The sequence below is a fragment of the Gouania willdenowi genome, chromosome 4 (assembly GCF_900634775.1).
Source record: "Gouania willdenowi chromosome 4, fGouWil2.1, whole genome shotgun sequence".
Lineage (NCBI taxonomy): Eukaryota > Metazoa > Chordata > Actinopteri > Blenniiformes > Gobiesocidae > Gouania > Gouania willdenowi.
In genome coordinates this window covers 35,165,963-35,190,753 of record NC_041047.1, presented here as the reverse complement: position 1 = coordinate 35,190,753, position 24,791 = coordinate 35,165,963, and the positions used below count along the sequence as shown (strand labels likewise).

Genomic DNA, 24,791 nt, shown 5'->3' with positions numbered 1-24,791 from the left:
AGGCTCTTGTGCTATTTGTTGTCATTAGACACTAAAAAAAAGCTTTTATAAGCACAAGAAGTAGGATTTTACACTGTTTTATTCCAATGTTTCAAAGACGATCTTGAATGGAACTATTCCTAGTATTTTTCACGTCATTGTCAGCACTTTATAATTCTCAGTGTATATTAGGCCTCGTAATATTATTGTAAAGTAAAATAAATAAATAAATACAGTTTTTAGGGCCTAAAATGATTAGGACATGAGCTAAATTTTGCACCATAACCGTAAATCAAGGGAATTATGAAAACCCATATACTGTAAATGATATGATTGGTCAACTTAGTGTCAGTAAGGGACACAAAGGGACGGCTTTCCACCTTTTGATTTTGGATATTAAAATGATTCTCCACAGTTTTTAGAAGTTTGTTCAAAAAACTTCTAAATGTCCTTATTAGTAGATCTATGTCTAACAAAACACATTATTATGAACCATATTCATTAATTACCTTTTATAAACAGGACTACTTTACAGTTTTAGAGCCTGTGTTCCTTCATCTTTAAATCATGTGATTGATGATGTCACACGGCCCCACTGCCTGTAAACATCCCATTGTTTTCTATTGGAGTTAAACATTCAGCCTGATTTTTAGATCATTTAGTAGCTTTTTGCATCATTGAGCAACTTTGTACGTCATGGAGCAAGTCTTGAGAAAGTAAAAATGACAGTAAAAACATGAAACATTTTGTAAATGAATAACTCATTCAGTTGTTGATATCTCAGCCACTCCAAATGCAAAAAAAATAATTAAAATCTACAATATTTGCAGCCTCAGTTTTCCACTTCTTATATCACATGACAACAGTCATTTTTAATCTCAAATTATTGAGAACACTCAATTATTCCACAAAATGTTCCCAAATCCCAAAATCAGGGAAATTTAAGTGAATATCCTGCAGAGACTGACATCATTTCATTTATACGTGGAAGTGCAAACCAGAGCACATTCATGTTGAATTTATTATTTTTTTCTAGAAATGATCTGTGGCCCTTGAGCTCAAACTAGCCCGTATTTGGCCCCTGAACTAAAATGAGTTTGACAACCCTGAGTTAAGTAAGAAGTAATGGTGAGATAAAGTTACTCTGAAGGTCACATGGTCATGTGATGTGGATCCTTATTGGTTTAGAGGCGTTTATTGTTGAACAGATTTGATTAGTCCATGACATAGAGGTAGAAAGAGAAGTTGCCACGGATCCTTAAAAAGTCTTAAAAGGCATTAAATTCATGAATCTTAAAATAAGTCCTTAATTGTCATTAAAATGTCTTAAATCAATATTTCAAAAGTCTTAAATTTTAACACATATAACATTCTTTTTTAAGTCAATGTAAACATGGGAAAATGTTAATTTAATGAAAATTGCCTGTCCAACAAAGATTTTTCTTAATGGTTTTTTCTATTTTTGTTGTTGTTTTATAGATTTCTGGCTATTTTTTTTTTTTTTTGTTTGTCATCTTGTGTTTTTTGGATTATTTTAGTCTGTTTTTGTGTGTTTACTTTGGCCTGTTGCACGTCTGCACTAGACACTGGAATAAAATGATCCCTAACTCGATTATTTATGTGGCATTTTTTTTCCCCAATTATGTTTAATGTGAAGTTATTCTTTGATTTTATTTCAAATTGCAATAAAAATTATTTAAAAAAGCCTTGAATTTAAATTGACTAAAACTGTAGGAACCCTGTTTTATAACGTGTCCCTTGGGATGAGTTCAGGTTGAATAAGTGTTCAGATGTGAGTGAAGTGGGTCCATGTGAAGCGTAGAGTAACCCTGTGCATCTGATAATGTGTTTAAAGGAACGTTCACACACACACACACACACACACCCTCCACTTCTACATCTGTTAACAAAGACTTCTCTGTGTGAGAGTTCAGAGCTAAGTGAGAGCCTTAAAGGGACAACCTAGCATGCTTATCAGCAGAGTGCACATACACACTAGTCTACGCCGGTGGTTCCCAAACTTTTCACACTCCTGTACCCCTTCAGATATTTAACCTGAGGCCATGTACCCCCTACCGCTGCACATTGTACAATGTAATGCAGTGTTTTTCAACCTTGGGGTCATGACTTGTGACCCCATGTGGGGTCACCTGGATTTCAAATGGGGTCCCATTAAAAAAATACTGATTAAAATAATATTTTGAAAAGTTTTTTTTAATTATTTTTCAAATTCTAACACCACACATAAAACAATCTTAAACAACTGTAATCTATATTTTCACTTTCTTAAACATAAATTTAGTTAGAATAAAATGCTGTATAAAAATGTCTTAGCTGGCTCATCTTGTCACTTTGTCACTAATCCTGGCAACAACAAACATTATCAAAAGCTAATTCTAGAAAGAAAGAAAAAAGCCAAAAATGTGTGATATTAAAATGGGGTTACGACCCAAAAAAGGTTGGGAACCACTGATGTAATGTCACATATAATGTAGCCAGGGCTTTAAATGAACACCCGCAAATAAGGGTACAAATTTACTTTGGCGGGTTCGGGTTAAGCATCATCTGGGGGATGACACCTAACCATGTCACTGACATGATTAGGTGTCACTGACACGATTGGCTGAAGCCAAAGCCAGCAGTAACATCGCCTTTAGGGACACAAACTTCAAGTTTGCGTATCCTAACGGCTCAAAAGGTGTTTAAGTCCCTCCAGGACCACAACCAAATCCCATGGCAGCACCAGCGGCCTGGACACAGGGAGGAGCCTGCATGCCTCTTTCATAAAACGAACGATCATCGGATGCTGGCTAGCCGTCTTATCCCCAAAGCCCACATGACAATCAGCGATAGCTGCCAGATTGACTTTCACAGTAGAGAAAGCTTTCCGTTTATCAATCAGCTCCTGTAGGAATGACGGGGTCACTCCCACAGAGCACTGAAAGGAACGTGTCCCGCCCGGTGACACTACTTCTCAAACGCCCTCCACTTGCAGTCATACAGAGACCTAGTGGAGGAGGCCCTGGAACATTGAATCGTGGAGATCACATGTTGTGAGAGTCCCACGGCTAACAGATTGCACCATTCAGGGGCCAGACCCATAGCGCCAGGCACTCTGGTTGAGGATGAAACACCGTGCCCTCCACCCTAGCAAGGGTGGGGGGCACCAGAGCCAGCGGACGAAACGCGCAAAGCAGCGCGCTGCCAAACGAGCGCTAACACGTCTACCCCTAGAAGAGCCCTCAGACAGTGAAGGGAGAAAAACAATGCACACTGCGCGTTTTTGTCCCAGATCCACCTCGGCTCGTGCGTAATAGGCCCATATCTGTCCCATGACCTCCGATTGAAGTCTCCGTACCCCGTAACACGGCTCTCCCCTGGACAGCAGGTCTGCACCCGAATTGAAGACCCCCGGGATGTGTGTCGCTCTGAGTGACAGGAGACAATTGCAAGTCCACAAGCTAAGTCTGCACGCCAGCAGGTGCTACTAATGGAAGTGCAAATCATCCTTGTCAGGACATGATGGCCCGTGAGGAATGGAAGAAAATGCCGAAGCATGAGGAACACCACTGAGAGCTCCAAGTAATTGATGTGAGAAGGCTGGAGACCCATACTCCAGCGTCCTCTCACCAATCGCCCTTCCTACACCGCGCCCCAACCCGTTAGGTTGGCATCTGTGGTGGCCACCTTCTTGGACGTGACGGTCCCCAGAGGCACCCCTTGTGTCAAGAAAGATTTGCTGTGCCGGTGACACTCCTGCGTCACCAACACTCAACATGCATCATTACGCACTGGATCCAGCCCACACGCTGCCACCCACAGCTGGAATTCCCACACGTGGAGACAGGCGGCGCGGGTCACCAGGATGGCTGATGCCATAAGCCCGAGCAGACGACGACACGTCCTGAATTGGTCACGGGATGGACAAGCGGGCAGTGCACGTCTGCAGATGTCCACCATGTCAGAGCCAGGGAGAGGAGAGGGAGGGATGCTTCCTCCCTCCATGGAGGGTCTGCTGGGCATGCGCCAACCTGAAGCACTTGGAGGAGCAGACCTGGTGCGTGTCTCACTCTCAGATCTTCTTCCCGCACCTACGTAGTTGAGCTCCCGAGCTTCCAGCCCCTCCAGTGCGTAGGGCCTTGTCCTCCATTTTCTCCCTCTGTGCCGGGGTGCAGCAAATGGAGAAGTTAGCCCGGCTGCGTGGGGACGAGCCACTAAGCTAGTGGAGGACGACACCCAACACCTGGTAACCACGTGGGGTGACGAGGGTTGTGTCGACGCCAAGCCAACAACTGGGTTGTTGAGGCCGGTGTCTTCATCGTGGGGGGCTACGAGCGGTGGTGAAACAAGCCAGAGACAGGGATGTCGGCGATCGGCCTTTCTTCCGACAGCCATGGGGGGCTTTGGAGCAGTATAATTCCCGAGCATGGGGGCAACAACAGCACTGCAGTGTTTAAATTCTCTGGCGGAAAGGATACGGCAGCAGCGCCCGGCGGTAGAATCCAGTTCGGGTCCACCTGTGGACAGTTGAGCTGCTACGTGAAAGTTTCCAGAGCGAGAAGAGGTGAAAGAATACCAATGCATCCTCTGCCTGCCTATAAGTACCTATAAGTGCAGAGGAAGAATACATCAGCCAATCAAAGTGGCGGAATGAGAAAGGACTTCTGGAGGGTGACGTGCGGAGGCGTATATCCCATAGTGAGACATTGAAACAAATGTTATGAAATAGAACTTCTCAATTTCTTTTCAACCATATTGTCAATGGAACGTAATCAGAAATGATATTAGTAATCATGTTCATTATGGATCAGAGTTATCATTAACTCTATAATATTTTGTACTATGACAATCTGACATCTAGCTTGTTTCGTTCTTCTATAATCAGCAGTTAAATAAAGGACAGTTTCACACAAATCACCAGTTTGTGATAAAAAGCTGAGAAAAACGTCTTTTTCTGAAAAAACCTATTTGTGACTTTGAAGCAATTTGTTTTTTTGCTTTAGTGACACCTCAACATTGGTTTCCTTCTATAAAACTACAAAAACAACACTGAGAACAGGCTTTTGATGTCAACATTAATATTATTTTGTTATCTGGGTCAGAATTGAATGGATTTCTTACTGTATTTCCTCCAAGTCTCTCCCCCCGTCATTCTCCACACACACAACTTCCTCCTCCTCCCAGACATGCTGAGTGTCAGCGCTTGCCCTGTTTTTTTGTTTGTTTTCTTTCACCATCACCACACTCTCAATAGTCCTCTTAGTTCCACACATGCTCTGGTTGAGTGTGAGCTGCTGTGGTCTGCTGGGAACTTCAGCATCAATTCTAGTAGCGCCATTTTCTGTCTCATAACTCCTTTCCTCTCCCTCTGAGCTCTGCTCATCACGGGTGGTCTCTCATCCAAAGGTGCTCTGCTGCCACCTACATGTCACCAGTGGTCACTACATCATTGTACAAGTTAGATATTCACCGGAGAGCTTCGTCACACTGTCTCCTAGCAACCCCAGCCGAAAAACACAATTCACGTCTATAGACGGGAATGGCACTCAATGAGTTAATTCATGTTGTTGTGCGTTTTTAGCAAAACATTGTGCTTAATGGTTCCAATGCACTATAATTTCAGACTGCTATTTTGATATTTATATGGAATATATTCTAATATATAAGTATTTAGATTATTAATTTACATAATTGATCGTATTGAGAATAATTTAATAATCTGAGAATCATGAAATGAAATATATTGTACAATATTTGACTAATTATTTGTAATACAACTGGTATTATCAAATAATAACAATAATAATAATATTACATACATTTTATCAGTCACTTTACAGAATCAAGGCATTATTCTTTCATTCCACACTTAGTGGTGGTAAGCTACTATTGTAGCCACAGCTGCCGTGGGGCAGACTGCTGGAAGCGAGGCTGCCAGAGTGAACCATTGGCCCCTCCCACCACCAGCCTATGAAAGGCATTAAGCCCACTGTACGTAGGAGAACCCCAGGGTTCAGCGTATGGGGTGTGGTGCACTATGAGCACCGCCAACGTCCAGAATTCTGAAATGTAAAACTGTTTGAGGACCAGAACTAGTGAAGTACAGCTAAAGTTGTTTTTTTATCTTTGGTGTGCCATCTACGGGACGTCACGATTTGATTAATCAACAATTATTACAATATTAACGATTATCACAAATTTTTATGCATCTTTTTTTTCACTTTGTGGCTATTTCATACTTTTAAACAAGGTTTATGTGTCTGTATCTAAACATTAAAAAAAAAACAAATGTTATTTATATCAAATCACAAAATCCAGCAGTAATCAAGTAAAAATAACTAAACTATTAGCTTGTTCAGCTAATTCAGTCTGAGCTAACACAAAAGCTTATTCAGTAAAAATAAATAAAGACTTTAATGAATAACATAAATCCCATAACAAACATAAAATATCACATGATGGATAATAGAACACAATGAATTATTAATGCTTAGGACTGTAAGTGCAGCTACTCGTCATCGATGCTGTCTTTAACATGATTGTGTTAGAAAAGGAGCAGGTGGTCAACATGGTGGTCCGTGTTTCTCCACGGGTCGGGGTGGGGGCGTGGCCGACAATGCCACCGACCCCTTGCGCCAACTGTCGTGGTCTGGTCCCCGTGTCGGGTGCACGTCTGTTTCACATCATACATCTTCTGTTTACTAGTCCAAATACTTACTGTATATACTTATTATTCTGCTGTTACTTTGATTAATAATCTGTGTTACACTAAGGATTCATTTCTCAATGAAAAGATGAATATTTGCTTAAGAAAAGGTTGAAAATCACTGCTTTAACGTTTACTGATGTGATTTAAATGTTTCTTTGTCTCACCAGGTGGATCTGAATCTGAAGCCCATCCTGTCCCTGCTGCACCACCACAAACCCCTGGTCTTTGTGCTCAGCTCCACCCAACCACTGACCTGGAACATCAGAGCAGAGAACCTGGCTTTGGGGGTCCAGCACACCTTTCATGTAAGTCTAGCACCACGAGACAGTTGAGTGTAGGGGCCTTTACACTGTGATATTGATCTCCTACACTGTGATATTGATCTCCTACACAGTGATATTGATCTCCTACACAGTGATATTGATCTCCTACACTGTGATATTGATCTTCTACACTGTGATATTGATCTCCTACACAGTGATATTGATCTCCTACACAGTGATATTGATCTCCTACACTGTGATATTGATCTCCTACACAGTGATATTGATCTCCTACACAGTGATATTGATCTCCTACTCTGTGATATTGATCTCCTACTCTGTGATATTGATCTCCTACTCTGTGATATTGATCTCCTACACTGTGATATTGATCTCCTACACTGTGATATTGATCTCCTACACTGTGATATTGATCTCCTACTCTGTGATATTGATCTCCTACTCTGTGATATTGATCTCCTACTCTGTGATATTGATCTCCTACATTGTGATATTGATATCCTACATTGTGATATTGATCTCCTACTCTGTGATATTGATCTCCTACACTGTGATATTGATCTCCTACATTGTGATATTGATATCCTACATTGTGATATTGATCTCCTACTCTGTGATATTGATCTCCTACACAGTGATATTGATCTCCTACACTGTGATATTGATCTCCTACATTGTGATATTGATATCCTACATTGTGATATTGATCTCCTACTCTGTGATATTGATCTCCTACACTGTGATATTGATCTTCTACACTGTGATATTGATCTCCTACACAGTGATATTGATCTCCTACACTGTGATATTGATCTTCTACACTGTGATATTGATCTCCTACACAGTGATATTGATCTCCTACTCTGTGATATTGATCTCATACATTGTGATATTGATCTCCTACACTGTGATATTGATCTCCTACACTGTGATATTGATCTCCTACACTGTGATATTGATCTCCTACACTGTGATATTGATCTCCTACACTGTGATATTGATCTCCTACACTGTGATATTGATCTCCTACACTGTGATATTGATCTCCTACACAGTGATATTGATCTCCTACACTGTGATATTGATCTCCTACACTGTGATATTGATCTCCTACTCTGTGATATTGATCTCCTACACTGTGATATTGATCTCCTACACTGTGATATTGATCTCCTACTCTGTGATATTGATCCCCTACATTGTGATATTGATCTCCTACATTGTGATATTGATCTCCTACTCTGTGATATTGATCTCCTACACTGTGATATTGATCTCCTACACTGTGATATTGATCTCCTACATTGTGATATTGATATCCTACATTGTGATATTGATCTCCTACTCTGTGATATTGATCTCCTACACTGTGATATTGATCTCCTACTCTGTGATATTGATCTCCTACACTGTGATATTGATCTCCTACATTGTGATATTGATCTCCTACACAGTGATATTGATCTCCTACACAGTGATATTGATCTCCTACACTGTGATATTGATCTCCTACACTGTGATATTGATCTCCTATACAGTGATATTGATCTCCTACTCTGTGATATTGATCTCCTACACAGTGATATTGATCTCCTACTCTGTGATATTGATCTCCTACACTGTGATATTGATCTCCTATACAGTGATATTGATCTCCTACTCTGTGATATTGATCTCCTACACAGTGATATTGATCTCCTACTCTGTGATATTGATCTCCTACACTGTGATATTGATCTCCTACACTGTGATATTGATCTCCTACACTGTGATATTGATCTCCTACGTTGTGATATTGATCTACACTGTGATATTGATCTCCTACTCTGTGATATTGATTTCCTACTCTGTGATATTGATCTCCTACACTGTGATATTGATCTCCTACACTGTGATATTGATTTCCTACTCTGTGATATTGATCTCCTACATTGTGATATTGATCTCCTACACTGTGATATTGATCTCCTACACTGTGATATTGATCTCCTACATTGTGATATTGATCTCCTACACTGTGATATTGATATCCTACTCTGTGATATTGATTTCCTACTCTGTGATATTGATCTCCTACACTGTGATATTGATCTCCTACTCTGTGATATTGATTTCCTACTCTGTGATATTGATCTCCTACACTGTGATATTGATTTCCTACACAGTGATATTGATCTCCTACACTGTGATATTGATCTCCTACACTGTGATATTGATTTCCTACTCTGTGATATTGATCTCCTACATTGTGATATTGATTTCCTACTCTGTGATATTGATCTCCTACTCTGTGATATTGATCTCCTACACAGTGATATTGATCTCCTACACAGTGATATTGATCTCCTACACTGTGATATTGATATCCTACACAGTGATATTGATCTCCTACACAGTGATATTGATCTCCTACACTGTGATATTGATCTCCTACACTGTGATATTGATCTCCTACACTGTGATATTGATCTCCTACCCTCTTTTAATGTGAACCATGTGGTAATAATTGTTTCACACTTGGATTTCTATACGTTAATGGGTTCTTTTAACGTTTTTTTAATCTGAATAACTCAGAAACACATACATCAACTTCACTGTCTATTTACTACCCCTACTTAACAAGTGTTTTTCAACCTTGGGGTCATGACCCCAGAATTTAAATGGGGTCATCTGAAATTTTTAGTAATTAACCGAAATATTTAAAAATGTAAACATTTGAAAAAAATAATAATATTTTTTTTTAAATTTAATTAAAATTAAAATCACCACACACAATCTCAAACAACAGTATTCTATACTTTCAAATTTTCAAATATAAATCTAGGTGAAATATAATCTAGTATAAAAATATGTTGCACTAACTCAACAGCATAAAAATATCTCATGAATTAGAAATGTGCTGATCAATCAAGTTTACAGACACTGAAAACTAGATGATGGTCTGAGTTGAAGATTCTCTTGGTTTTACTAACATGACCTCTGACCTCTGACCCCTGCTATTTTAGTGACGGTGCCAACCAGAAACCCTGCTTGGGAAATGTAATAAAGTCTGGATTAAATGATTTGTTCCAACGTTCCTGTTTAGCTTTCCATATCCGATGATAAAGCCATGATAAACCTGGATGTAGTAAACTAAGCCTAGGCTTAGTCAGAGACAAGCTGCTACATACTGTGTCTTTATGGTTTGGTTATCAGTTTATATATCATTTTAACAAGAATGTAGCATCAGAAACACAAATTAACTCCACATGTGGTTTGCTGTGAAAGTGTGTGATGCACAGGAGAATACACACACACACACACACACACATTTTAGTTCAGGGGCCAAATACGGAGCAGTTTGATCTCATGTTCCACAGATTTGATGCAAGAAAATGAGTAATTTCAACATTATTATGCTCTAGTTTACACTACCACGTATACATAAAATATTAATTATGTAAGAAACCGACAATATCTAAGCAATAAATGACAGATATCAGTCCCAACAGGATCTACACTTTATTTTTCCTAGATTTTGTGACTAATTTCTATTTAATTAAGGAAAATATTATGTAATAATTTGAGGAAATCATTACTGCGATCATATGACGTAAGCACCAGGAGTGTTGAGTTTCATTTAAACAATGATTCATGTTTTCTCTGTCATTTTTACTTTCTCCTTTGGGCCGTATTGGATGCTCCAAAGGGCCAGATTTGGCCCCCGGGCCTTGAGTTTAACACATTTGGCCAATGGGAGAAAGTAGAAATGACTGATAAATCATGAATCATTGTGTAAATTATCTGTTGTACATATTTCAGTCAGACTAAATTCAGAAATTGAATAAATTGTCTGTATTTTTTCAGAATCCTGCAATTTCTCCAACAATCTCACAAGTTCACCTTAAAAATATGGATATTGTAGAGGCTTTATATACTGTTTATATATATAAAATGATTCCAAATATGTAGTAACTTAGTGTATATGCACTCACTTTGATTTATTATTTTTTAAATGTTACTTACTAAATCACATCTGTAATTGTAGGAGTTATTATTTTTATTTTTTTTCCGATCCTTTGTCGTGTAGCTCCTCCTCCTAGACTATTAATGCAGCACTAATGACACGTATGTCATCTCATAGGGACAGTGTCAAGGATGTACAGGAAAGTTCATGACGTCAAAAAATAAAAAAAACTTTTTTCTCTATAACTTGGCCCCAAATTGAGATACAGCGCTCAGACTGGTACCATTGAACAACATTTCCTTTGATGTGTGACCTTGACCTTTGCTCAAAGTCAAGGTCAGTCTTCGGTTTTTCCTGCATTATGTAACTTTTCAACAAATCCAGATACAGGTTGTCATTATTGCAAATAAGTATTCACCTGTTTATTCTGGTTTAATCTGATTAGTCTGCTATGATGTGATGCATTACGTTTAATCTGATTAGTCTGCTATGATGTGATGCATTATGTTTAATCTGATTAGTCAGCTAAGATGTGATGCATTACGTTTAATCTGATTAGTCAGATATGATGTGATGCATTACGTTTAATCTGATTAGTCAGATATGATGTGATGCATTACGTTTAATCTGATTAGTCTGCTATGATGTGATGCATTACGTTTAATCTGATTAGTCTGCTATGATGTGATGCATTACGTTTAATCTGATTAGTCAACTATGATGTGATGCATTACATTTAATCTGATTAGTCTGCTATGATGTGATGCATTACGTTTAATCTGATTAGTCTGCTATGATGTGATGCATTACGTTTAATCTGATTAGTCAGCTATGATGTGATGCGCTACAATTATTCTGATTAATCAGCTATGATGTGATACATTACATTTAATCTGATTAGTCAGATATGATGTGATGCATTACGTTTAATCTGATTAGTCTGCTATGATGTGATACATTACATTTAATCTGATTAGTTTGCTATAATGTGATGCATTACGTTTAATCTGATTAGTCTGCTATGATGTGATGCATTACAATTAATCTGATTAGTCAGCTATGATGTGATACATTACATTTAATCTGATTAGTCAGATATGATGTGATGCATTACATTTAATCTGATTAGTCTGCTATGATGTGATGCATTACGTTTAATCTGATTAGTCTGCTATGATGTGATGCATTACGTTTAATCTGATTAGTCTGCTATGATGTGATGCATTTCGTTTAATCTGATTAGTCTGCTATGATGTGATGCATTACAATTAATCTGATTAGTCAACTATGATGTGATACATTACATTTAATCTGATTAGTCTGCTATGATGTGATGCATTACGTTTAATCTGATTAGTCTGCTATGATGTGATGCATTACGTTTAATCTGATTAGTCAGCTATGAAGTAATGTTTAACTCATTCTGGTTCAGGGACCAAATATGGACCAGTTGGTTCTAAAGTGGGCCACAGATTGTAATGAAGTCATTCTAACATTATTTTTCCACATTTAGTCCATGATGTAGATTTCAACGCATGATATTTCATAAAATGGGAATCACTGGGCAAGGTTTGCATGACTATTATGATATAAATATAAATACTTGGACAGGATTATAATAGTACTAAAATAGGATAGAAACATTTAGAAAAATTGCAGTAGCATCCGTTTCCCCTGATGTGTCGTTTACACATAGCAGTGTTTTGTGGTCACTTCATCACTTCATCACTTCATCGCTTCATCGCTTCATCACTTCATCACTTCATCGCTTCATCACTTCATCACTTCATCGCTTCATCGCTTCATCACTTCATCACTTCATCGCTTCATCGCTTCATCGCTTCATCGCTTCATCACTTCATCGCTTCATCGCTTCATCGCTACATCGCTTCATCGCTTCATCGCTTCATCGCTTCATCGCTTCATCGCTTCATCGCTTCATCGCTTCATCGCTTCATCGCTTCATCGCTACATCGCTACATCGCTTCATCGCTTCATCGCTTCATCTCTTCATCACTTCATCGCTTCATCACTTCATCACTTCATCGCTCCAGTGACGCAACCTCGTCGCTCCAAATTACACATGTCACATGATTTTAGGGGAGATAACTTGAAGTTGCGTCATTTACATTAATTTTAATGTAATCGAGTTGCCTCAGTCACTTCAGTCGCATTCGGTGTGAACGCACCTCATTATTGTGTCTATATTTAGAGCCTAAGAATCTATTTTAATTTTATTTTTTAAAAAAATGATTGTACATTTTACTAAACCTTTATTTTATACAGATGCCTTAGTGGAAAATAAATTGAGTAATTTAGAAATGTACTAAATAATTTCAGTAACATGAGTATTTGTAATCTGTTACTTTCATCTCTGACAATTATTTGTTCTTGCAAGTACAAAAAAAATGAAATGAAATGTATTTTATACCATTTTGTACTTGTATAGGTGTAATCTGTAATTATTGATATTGTGATGTATATCGTATCGTCAGATTAATGGTAATGTACAGCCCTAGTGCTAACACTCACACAGTGCTACGCTAACGGCTCTGACAGACATGTGCTGAATGAGGTGAGAACTATTCAAATGTTTGAGTTAAACTTAAACTCATGATGGAGCCCAGCTGTTGATCCTCTATTCTTAGCAGCTAATTCAGTTAGCCACGAAGGCTAATGCTAATATCAACAGTATTTATTAAATATGTTGATCTATGATGTGTAGAAAACTACCAACTGCCTGGACTGATTCCATCTGGATAGTTTGGATTCTTTTATGTAATGTGTTTAGTCTTCACTAATGTAACTGTAACTCTATTATTAGTGACTTTTATGGTGCGTTCACATCTAGCGCTGGTCGATATGCAATTAAAACTCATATCTCTATATTATTTCTCAAAATGGCAATATACGATATAAATATAGATATTTTTAACTCAATGAAGTCCTACCAGAAATACAATTCTAGGTTAAATTTTCTGATGCAAAATGTCACACAGACACAATTATCACCAAACACTGCACAATATGTGCCACTTTATTTTCTATATCGCCAAAATACAAAAATGTGTTTTTGGAATAAATTTTTGTGTTCACTCATGGTGAACACACAAACACTCATGGTGCACACACAAACACTCATTGGTGCACACACACAAACACTTGTGCACGCACACAGAAACACTCGTGCACCCACATACAAACATTAGTGTGCGCACACACAAACACTCTTGGTGCACACACACACAAACACTCTTGGTGCACACACAAACACTCATTGGTGCACACACACAAACACTTGTGCACGCACACACACAAACACTCATTAGCACACACACTTAAACACTCATTGCGCACACACACAAACACTCGTGCGCGCACACTCAAACACTCGTGCACCCACACACAAACATTAGTGTGCGCACACACTAACAGTCATTGGCACGCACACACAAACGTTTGTGCGTGCACACACAAATACTCGTACACGCACACTCACATTTGTGGTGCACGCACAAACTCACTTTGGCGCGCACACACAACCACTCATTGGCACGCACACACAAACACTAGTGCATGCACACACACACTCGTGGTGCACACACAAACACTCATTGGCACTCACATACAAACACTTGTGCGTGCACACACAAACACTCTTTGGTGCACACACACACAAACACTCATTGGCATGCACACACAAACACTAGTGGATACACACATAAACTCTTGTGCACGCACACACAAACACTTGTGTGCGCGCACACAAACATTTGTGCACGCACTCTATAGTTGCACGATAACTTGTGCTCGCAGACACCAACATTTGTGGTGCACACACACAAACACTCATTGGCACGCACACAAACACTAGTGCACGCACACACAAACACTCATGCATGCACACACAAACACTCGTGCATGCACACACAAACATTCTTTGGCACACAAACACTAGTGCTTGCACACACAAACACTCATTGGCACGCACACAAACACTAGCGCTTGCACACAAACACTAGTGCTTGCACACACAAACACTTGTGCGCACACACACAAACACTCGTGGTGCACACACAAACACTCATTGCCGCATGCACACAATCACTCATTGGTGCACACACAAACACTCGTGCGTGCACACACAAACACTCATTGACACACTAACGCTACTGCTTGCACACACTAACACTCGTGGTGCACACACCATACTGCATACTGCATACTACATACGTCATACTGCATACTGCATACTGCATACCACATACTACATACTGCATACTACATACTACATACTGCATACTGCGTACTGCATACTACATACTACATACTGCATACTACATACTGCATACTACATACTGCATACTGCATACTACATACTACATACTACATACTGCATACTACATACTACATACTACATACTGCATACTACATACTGCATACTACATACTGCATACTACATACTACATACTGCATACTGCATACTACATACTACATACTGCATACTACATACTACATACTGCATACTGCATACTACATACTGCATACTGCATACTACATACTGCATACTACATACTACATACTACATACTGCATACTGCATACTACATACTGCATACTGCATACTACATACTACATACTGCATACTGCATACTGCATACTACATACTGCATACTACATACTACATACTGCATACTGCATACTACATACTACATAATACATAATACATACTGCATACTACATACTGCATACTACATACTACATACTACATACTACATACTGCATACTACATAATACATAATACATACTACATAATACATAATGCATACTACATACTACATACTACATACTGCATACTACATACTGCATACTGCATACTACATACTGCATACTACATACTACATACTACATACTACATACTGCATACTTCATACTGCATACTGCATACTACATACTACATACTACATACTGCATACTGCATACTATTCTAGATTCTCACTTTCCCTTTTTATTAATGTCAAACTCTGAGCTGGCGTACTGCACATATACATATATATATGTATATATATACGTTCAACATATATTGAGTTTTCCATTTTGGCGATTTAGAAAATTACAATATCGATGTTTTTTTAAATGTATTTTTAATAACAGAACATCATGAAAAACACAGTTCGATGGATTTATGAGTGCGTCCTAACCCAGACCTTCATCTAAACAAAAACCACTACAGAACTCACTCACACGTGCTGTCCCTTGGAGGAGAAACAGGCTAAAATGTGCCAGTTCAATTCTGTATTTATTTTCCTCCTTTTGTGTATTTCGTTGTTTTATGTATTTTAGTGTCATTTTCTGTAATTTTGGATGTCTTTCTGAGTTGTTTTGTATATTTTTTACCTGTATGTTGTTCTTGGATTTTTGTTGTCCCATTGTGCATTTTTTTCTTTTTTTGTGTCCTTTTGTGTATTTCTCTGTTTGTACGTTTTAGTGGTTTTCTTTAATGTATTTTTGTTTTCCCATTGTACATTTTTCCTCTTTTGTTGTATTTTGTTGTTCTATTAAGTATTTGTGTTGTTCTTTTGTGTATTTCTCTGTTAATTTGCATTTTTTGCTGTAATTTTGCACATTTTTTGCTCTCGTTTTGTGTATTTTTTGCTGTCATTTTGTGCTCTTACTTTTGGGGCCGCGAGTTGCCCATGTTTGTGATACACGCAGGTTTTTCCCTGAATAGATTTAATTTCAGTCATGCAAATTGTGACTATAAATGTATACATAATGTGTGGTAAAACATGTTTAGGTTTTGATGTTAGCAGGCAGTAACAATGGAGTGTAGATAGATTTAGAGAGATTGTGTTGAACGTTGTTTTACTGAGTGTGTAAAAGAGCTCAGTGGCTTCCTCTCTTCCTCGTCTGAAATTCCTGAGGTTTCTGAGACTCTGCGTAGCCTGGAGCTAATCTGGTTTTCAGCCTTTCCTCTTTATTTATTGACAGCTAATTATTCTCGTATTTCTGCAGTTAAACTCATAAACTCATTTAAGTGAAGTGAACAATCCTCTATGGCTCAGATTCCTCATCAACATGTTGTTTTACTTCTTTAAACCAAAATAAACTCAAAATAAAGGTCCCAGAGAGCAGGGACCCCCACTGTAGCTGAAGGTGGTTGAACACAGACATGAACATTGAAGAACAGTCATGTGGAGACAGGACCATCTATAAGGGGGAATAAAGGAGAGATTTTTGGGGTCCATCCATAAAGTCAGTAAAATGATGGTCCATTGTTCTATGAATCTGTGATAACCACATTTATTTATTCATCTGAATAATATCCACTGTTATCCAGGAACGTTTATTATTATTATTATAGTCATCTTAAAGATGGAAATCCTGGTTTTAATCACTAATAAAATGGTTCAAAGTGACCAAAAATGGTAGAAAAGGAGGTGAAATTGAATTTTAAAAACCACTGAAATTGGTTAAAAGTTGCAAATTAGAGTGGATAAAAATGGAGATAAATAGTGGTTAAAGGGGTTCAAAAAGGGTTTCATTGAAACAATGAGTTTAAACTGGTAAATAATGTGCATGACAAATGGTGATGTGGTTAAATTGGCAAAAAAATGATCATAAAATATGGTGAAAAGAAGTTAAAAGTTACAATAATGGGTCAAAATATGTGACATTAGGTGTAAAAGTGGTAGAAAGTGTTAATAAGTGCTGAACATGTCGTAAAAGTGGAAAACATTTGCAGAAAAGTCATTGAAATGTGATGTAGAAGTGTTAGAAATGGGAGAAATGTAGTAAAAAGACATTAAACGGAGCAAAAATATGGCAAGAAAAAGTGATGAAAAAAGGTTAAAATATGGTGAGTTTGGTGGAGTTGCAGAAAAAGGGTAAAAAATCAGCAAAAATGAGTTCAAATTGTTAAAAAAATCATGCTTTAAGTAGTTAAGGGTGGTCTGCTTGGCGTGTGCAGGTCAGACAGACGTTCAGCATGACACTGCGTGTGGAAAAACCTCCTTTGGATGATTAGGAATTAACGTGTTCATCACTTCATAACAAAGACGACGTCATGGTGTAATCGGTGCTGCCAGCACGTCTTGGCTTACACATGATTCTCCTTCAAATGAACAATAACAAGCTTGGAACATTTCATTTTTTTGGTGCTTGTTTCACAAGGTGTTTAACAAATGTCAAAGGAATGTAAATCTGTCTGAATGAATAGATACGGTTCTACTGTTTCTGCCTGTATGTTCTGTGCAGCTTTTCATGCAGCTCTTAGTACAAAGAAAAGTCTTATTATGTATTTTATGTCCTGTTCATTATCTCATTTGGGCTTTCTGAACCTAGCCTTGCCAGCTAATGACGCATTGCCATGTAAACAGGAAACATCACACCTTATTGTGAGGAGGAACATGTGAAACAATAAGTGGGGAATATTTTGGAAATGTTGCAACAACAACAAGATCAAGAATGGAGAGAAGATTTGATTTAGGAAAAGTTGAGTTTATTCAATGAGTCAGTCACCACTAGTGTCTGTGATTACAAAAAACAGTCAAATATCAACAGGACCATCTATAAGGGGAATAAAGGAGAGTATTTTGGGGTCCATCCATAAAGTCAGTAAAATGATGGTCCATTGTTCTATGAATCTGTGATAACCACATTTATTTATTCATCTGAATAATATCCACTGTTATCCAGGAACGTTTATTATTATTATTATAGTCATCTTAAAGATGGAAATCCTGGTTTTAATCACTCATAAAATGGTGGAAAATGTGGTGAAATTGAATTTTAAAAATCACAGAAATTGGTTAAAAGTAGCAAATTGTAAGTTATAGAAGTAAAAAATGTAGGGAAAATGAAATATGGTGAAAAGAGGTTAAAAGTGACAATAATGGGTCAATATATGTGACATTAGGTGGAAAGAGTTGATAAGTGCTGAACATGTGTTGAAAGTGGAAAAAATGTACAGAAATGGGAATAATGTAGCAAAAATACAAGAATATGGCAATAAAAAGTGTAGTTGCAGAAAAAGGGTAAAAATAAAGAAAAATGGGCTCAAATTGTTCAGAAAATATTCTTAGTCTCTTGAAGGCATCTGGTGAGCCCCTCCCAGTGTCCCGTGACCCCAAGGTTGAGAACCCCTGGTGTATAGTATGTTAGTGTTGTAAATAAACAATAATCTGTGACTTATTGACGGCTGATAAACTGGATGAAATAATAAAAAAAAACAAGAACTGAATCAATACTATTAAAACATTTTAAACACACCCACAGACCTTATCATGACACTGGGCTCTGATGCCATTGGTCAAAGTGTTTAAAAGTTGTGTATTTCAGAATGTTTTATCCGTTACAGTTTAGTCACTCTAGTTTTTGGTGTTTTTTTCTATAACACGTTGGACTTTTCTCCTCCTCTAGGTATCAGAAGGTTCTGAGGTCTACTTCATCCCAGGAAACTTCTCCCAATCCTCTCTGATCCAGAAGGAAAGTCTTCCTCATGGGAACGAGCACCTCATCAACTGGGCCCAGAGGAAGTACCGTGGCGTTACCTCATTCTCTGAGCTCAGGACGACCCACGCCATCTACATCAAAGTAGGAGAAGGTATGAAGCAGATTTAATTACACTTAGCTTTAGCTTTGGGTTCTCTACTGAAGGATTTAGCCTAGCTTACATGAACAAACGCATTTAAGCATTTCCTTCTCTTTGTAGACACTCCTTTTTGACTTTAAAGGATCGTCCATTGTTTTTACAAGTTTGTTCTAAAACTTTCTAAATGTCTTTATTAGTAGATCTATGTCTAACAAAACACATTATTATGCAAAATATTCATTTCATTTATTTTTAAAAATAGGACTACTTTACAGTTTTAGAGTCTGTGTTCCTCCATCTTGAAATCATGTGATTGATGATGTCACACGGCCCCACTGCCTGTAAACATCCCATTGTTTTCTATTGGAGTGAAACATTCAGCCTGATTTTTAGATCATTTAGTAACTTTTTACATCATTTAGTAACTTTTTACATCATTTAGCAGCTTTTTCAGTAACAATAACAACTTGTGCTGCTTTTGGTTGCTCTGAGAAAACAGGAAAAATTAAAAATGTTGATATAAACCTCTTTTGTTTACAGAAAGAGGATAAAAAAATCTGTGAGCGCAGGGTGCAACAGTTCCAACTCTGAGGTTTGGTAGTAGACAATGAAGCAGAGAAGAAGAGCTCTCCTGAGGCAGGAGTTCTCAACCGTAGGGTCAGGACACCATTTGGGGTCACAAGAGGCATCTGGTCACCAGAGGCCTTTGAGAAACTAAGAATATTTTTTGAACAATTTTCACCCTTTTTTGCTTATTTTTATCTTTTTTTACAACTCCACCAAACTCACCATATTTTAACCTGTTTTCATCACATTTTCTTGCCATATTTTTCCTCCTTTTAATGTATTTTTGCTACATTTCTCCCATTTCTGACACTTCTACATCACATTTTATTGGCTTTTCTACACATTTTTTCCACTTTCCAGACATGTTCATCACTTATAAACCCTTTTTACCACTTTTACACCTAATGTCACATATGTTGACCCATTATTGTCAATTTAACCTCTTTTCATCATATTTCATGATTATTTTGCCAATTTAACCACATTCACAACTTGTCATTTACATTATTTGCCAGTTTAAACTAGTTCTAATATTAATACTTTGAACCATTTTACCACTTTTTATGTCTGTTTTTATCCACTATAATTTACAACTTTTAACCAATTTCAGTGGTTTTTAAAATCCCATTTCACCTCCTTTTTTGGTCACGTTGAACCATTTTATTAGTCATTAAAACCATGATTTCCATCTTTAAGATGACTATAATAATAATAATAAACGTTCCTGGATAACAGTGGATATTAATCAGATGAATAAATAAATGTGGTTATCACAGATTCATAGAACAATGGACCATCATTTTACTGACTTTATGGATGGACCCCAAAAATCTCTCCCCTTTATTCCCCCTTATAGATGGTCCTGTCTCCACATGACTGTTCTTCAATGTTCATGTCTGTGTTCAACCACCTTCAGCTACAGTGGAGGTCCCTGCTCTATGGGACCTTTATTTTGGAGGGTCCCTGCTCTATGGAACCTTTATTTTGGAGGGTCCCCGCTCTCTGGGACCTTTATTTTGGAGGGTTGCGGGCTGAACAGGTTGAGGACCACTGTCCTAAGGGACCTTTACCCTCCCTTAAACAGTACGCTGACACGCTCTGGTGGCTGAAGTTAGAGAGTAAATCACAGACTGTTGAAGACGCACAAACCCTGAGGATAGAAGGACTTTTTGGTGGAAGTCTTTCAACAGCCTGTGATCTCCTGAAGCATTCCTAATCAATGTGCGTTTGTACAGTTATAATCAGCCGTCCAGTGTAATGTCTGAGGTGAAACATGAGGCACAGGGACCAAGCTGGCACCACCTGTTAAAGTCTTAAGTCCAGGCTAGAATCACTGAAGAAGAAACACACATGGTTCTTTCTTGGAAGAGCTTTTCATTGATCTCTGCCAATATATAAATCCTAACTTTATTATTTTTGACTAAAACATCCATTCCTAATTTATCTTCCTGAAGTAGAAACAGAGATGTTAAAGAGAAGTAATCTGAGGCTGTGAGCCACTTCCTGTCTGTGTGGGCCTGTGTTTTGTGTAAAGAGCAGAGCTTGTTACTGCTGGGATGGTGTCATTAGGAGGTTGAGATCTGGCAGAAGCTCAGACCGCCGTGCTGGTTGGTTGGAGCGTAGCTACACATTTCCACTCTCTCACATCCAGGCGTAGAGGAGCAGACTGTGTAGAACAGGTCGTGGTTTTCATCCTCTCACTTTATGGTCGTCCTAATTCAGTCATGAGAACTCGTCAAAGGTTCAGCTTAGTTTTATTTTGCTTTTAATGAAAGTTGTAGTATGTACGTTTCTTTCTTTATTGAACTTTTTAACAGTAAACAGACTGATTAGTCAGGAATCACAATGAAGACAGTTTTACATCTGAATCAAACCGATTTATACCATAGTAACATGTTCTGCTCCTTAGTGACAATAATTATATCTCATTTTCAAACTATCTTACTTTTAATTTAATTTAAGGTTTCATGCAACTTAGGCTGCTTTTGCAATCCTGAGAGTGCTTTATTAGGCCTGCTAGAGTGTGACAGCTGCTGCTCATGAACTTTGAGAAAACCTGCTGTTAAAGCTTTAATCTTGCAGCTACAGCCACAATTTAGATCTTAAAATGTTACTACAATCTTCTTCTTTCTTATAATTATACTTTTAGTGGGAAATGCTGAGCATTTATTCCTTATTTTGCTTCCACAAATTTGGCACAACATACTGGCCATAGGAACCTATTGTTTTTCCCTCTTCTTGGGTATTATTATTATTATTATTATTATTATTATTATTATTATTATTATTATTATTATTCCTTATCGGAAATGCCCCTTATTTTAATTGTAATTGGGGAAAAATGCTGGTCAAAGTAATTGTAATTGAGGTGTAACTGAACTTGGAAAGCTGAAGATTTCATTGTCATTTAATAATATAAAAAATGAACTTACTTTTCTTTGTCTTCAGACCCAGAATCGTCCGACAGCTGCAGTATTGATACCAAGTTCCTGTCGTTGAACTACCTGGGCAGCTACGAGGAGCCTCAGCCATCAAAGGGGTGTGTCCTATCAGTGCCCACCAAAGACCAGGAAGTCCACATCATTGAGCTCCAGGCTCCCAACTCCAGCAGGTGAGCAGTGGAAGAACAAGAAGAACACCACCTCTCACTAATCTGTGTGGCGTTCTCTGTTAGCCTAGCACATATGTAGCAACATTAGGCTAACATGTTCACTTCTGGAAGAAAGCATGAACATTTGTACCTTGGGTTTTTTAACTATTCTCAATGCATTTTTAATGGGATCCACGCTGGAAAACTAATAGTTCTCACTCAAAATCAAGAAATTGGAGATGGCCGCTATCCCTATTGTCAATTTGGATATTTTGTCATAACTTTTGGTTCTATTTGGCATAGAATCATGTTCTTAGTGGTGAATTATAGGTTTTCAGGGTCAAGGAATTCAATATTATATTTTAAAATACTGTAAAATGTGCTCAGAGCAAGATCCAAGATGGCCGCCATCCGTATTGCGAATTTCAATCTTACCATAACGTTGGTTCTCGTAGACGTAGAAACATGATCTTTGTGGCAAAATGTAGGTTTTTGGGGACAAGGATTGTCATAAAATAGCTTAAAATACTGAAAACCGCATCCAGAGCAAGATTTAAGATGGCCACCACAATGCTTTACACATGAAAAAGGTGAAATTGTTAGTTTTTTGCAGCCACAACCGTGTATGACAAAGATGTCTTTTAAAGGGTGAACAATTTCATTTAAATCCCCATCAAAACATGAATTAATAAATCATATTTTCATTTATTTATCAGGAAGATTATATTCATTGTGATCCTGGTGCATAAGCATTAACCTGTTGACGTGTTGCTAACATGAACAATAATTAAACTCAAACTTTTGATGCAGATATCTGAGTTATGACAAAAAGTATTTTAATATATATTATTGAATTCCTAGACAATGAAAACCCATAATTCACCACTGAGATCATGATTCTATATCAAATAGAACCAAAGTTATGACTAATTGACATTACTGATGGTGGCCATCTTGGGTTTCTTGAACTTGAGTGAGAACCATTGGTTTACCAGCGTACAAATTATAATGCTTTCTTCTAGAAGTGAACATCTTTGTCATATATCTGCTGGGCTATGTAAAGTGGTTTTGCAGGGTTGGGGTTAGTCGACCTTTTTTTGGATCCAAAACGTCAAGGTCAAGGTCAAGGTCAAGGTTGCGTCAAGTGTCAAAAAATGACATTTGCCATATTTCTACGAATATTTATTGTACAAGTTTGATGCTAAAATTTATGAAAAACTCATCTGAAGTTGAGTATTTTATTTAATTGAATCAAAGCTGTACGACCTACCAGTAAAAAGATCGGTAGGGGTCAAAGTTCATGATGTCACAAAAAAAAGTTTTTTCCCTATAACTTGGCCACAAATTGAGATCCAGTGCTCAGACTGGTACCATTGAACGACATTTCCTTTCAATGTGTGACCTTTACTCAAGGTCAAGATCAGTCTTGTCCTGCATTATTACTTCAAACTTAATTAGTAAATAGAACAAACTTGTTAACAAATCCAGATACAGGTTGTCATTTTTGCCAAATTTTTCAATTTTCAATCATCAAATACGTATTTGCGTTACAAATACAGGTCGTGCCTCGTTTTGATTTGGTTTTAAAATGGAACTTTCCTCTAATAACTAACATTGTTCTCCCTGATCTGTTCTAACGTTTGTCAGTCTATAAAACACAGTCTGACCGATTGTTACAGCCAAAAACACGGCAACAATTCACCATTTGTTTTTGTTTTACGTCTGGGATCTGCTGTGTTTCCCTGCTGAGTACCTCCAATATGGCCACTTCCTGTTTGATGATGAAAACCCTTTATTTAAATCTTATCTCCAGTAGCTAGTTTTTCTGTGTTTGACTGTGACTTCCTGTGGATCCCAGTGCGTTGCAGGTGGACGTGGTGGTAGATCTGCAGCCTCTGAGAGACGATCAACAGCTGCTCCGTGACGTGGTTTTACTGCTCAAGTGTTCAAAGTCTGTGAACTGGGTCATCAAGACTCACAGTGTGGTCGGCAAACTGGTGGTAGTGGTGAGATAACAGAGTCAATGACTTTAGCAAATGACATTCCCCTCAATGTGCTTAACAACCACAACAACACACTTCTAGTGTGCAAAGTTCATTTGTTCTAAAAATGAGACTTTTTTTA

At 37.9% G+C, this 24,791-nt stretch overlaps 1 protein-coding gene across 1 annotated transcript in view; it reads left to right on the top strand.

The window, feature by feature from the left end:
- Positions 1–24,791, top strand: part of tgfbr3 (transforming growth factor, beta receptor III) — a gene marked incomplete at its 3' end in the record, with an annotated part of 101,913 nt that overhangs the window by 55,481 nt on the left and 21,641 nt on the right. Inside the window, exons 4-7 of the mRNA XM_028444915.1 lie at positions 6,856–6,993; positions 19,339–19,522; positions 22,526–22,688; positions 24,526–24,673. Coding sequence (XP_028300716.1) covers positions 6,856–6,993; positions 19,339–19,522; positions 22,526–22,688; positions 24,526–24,673 — 633 coding nt within the window. The remainder of the gene's footprint in view (positions 1–6,855; positions 6,994–19,338; positions 19,523–22,525; positions 22,689–24,525; positions 24,674–24,791) is intronic.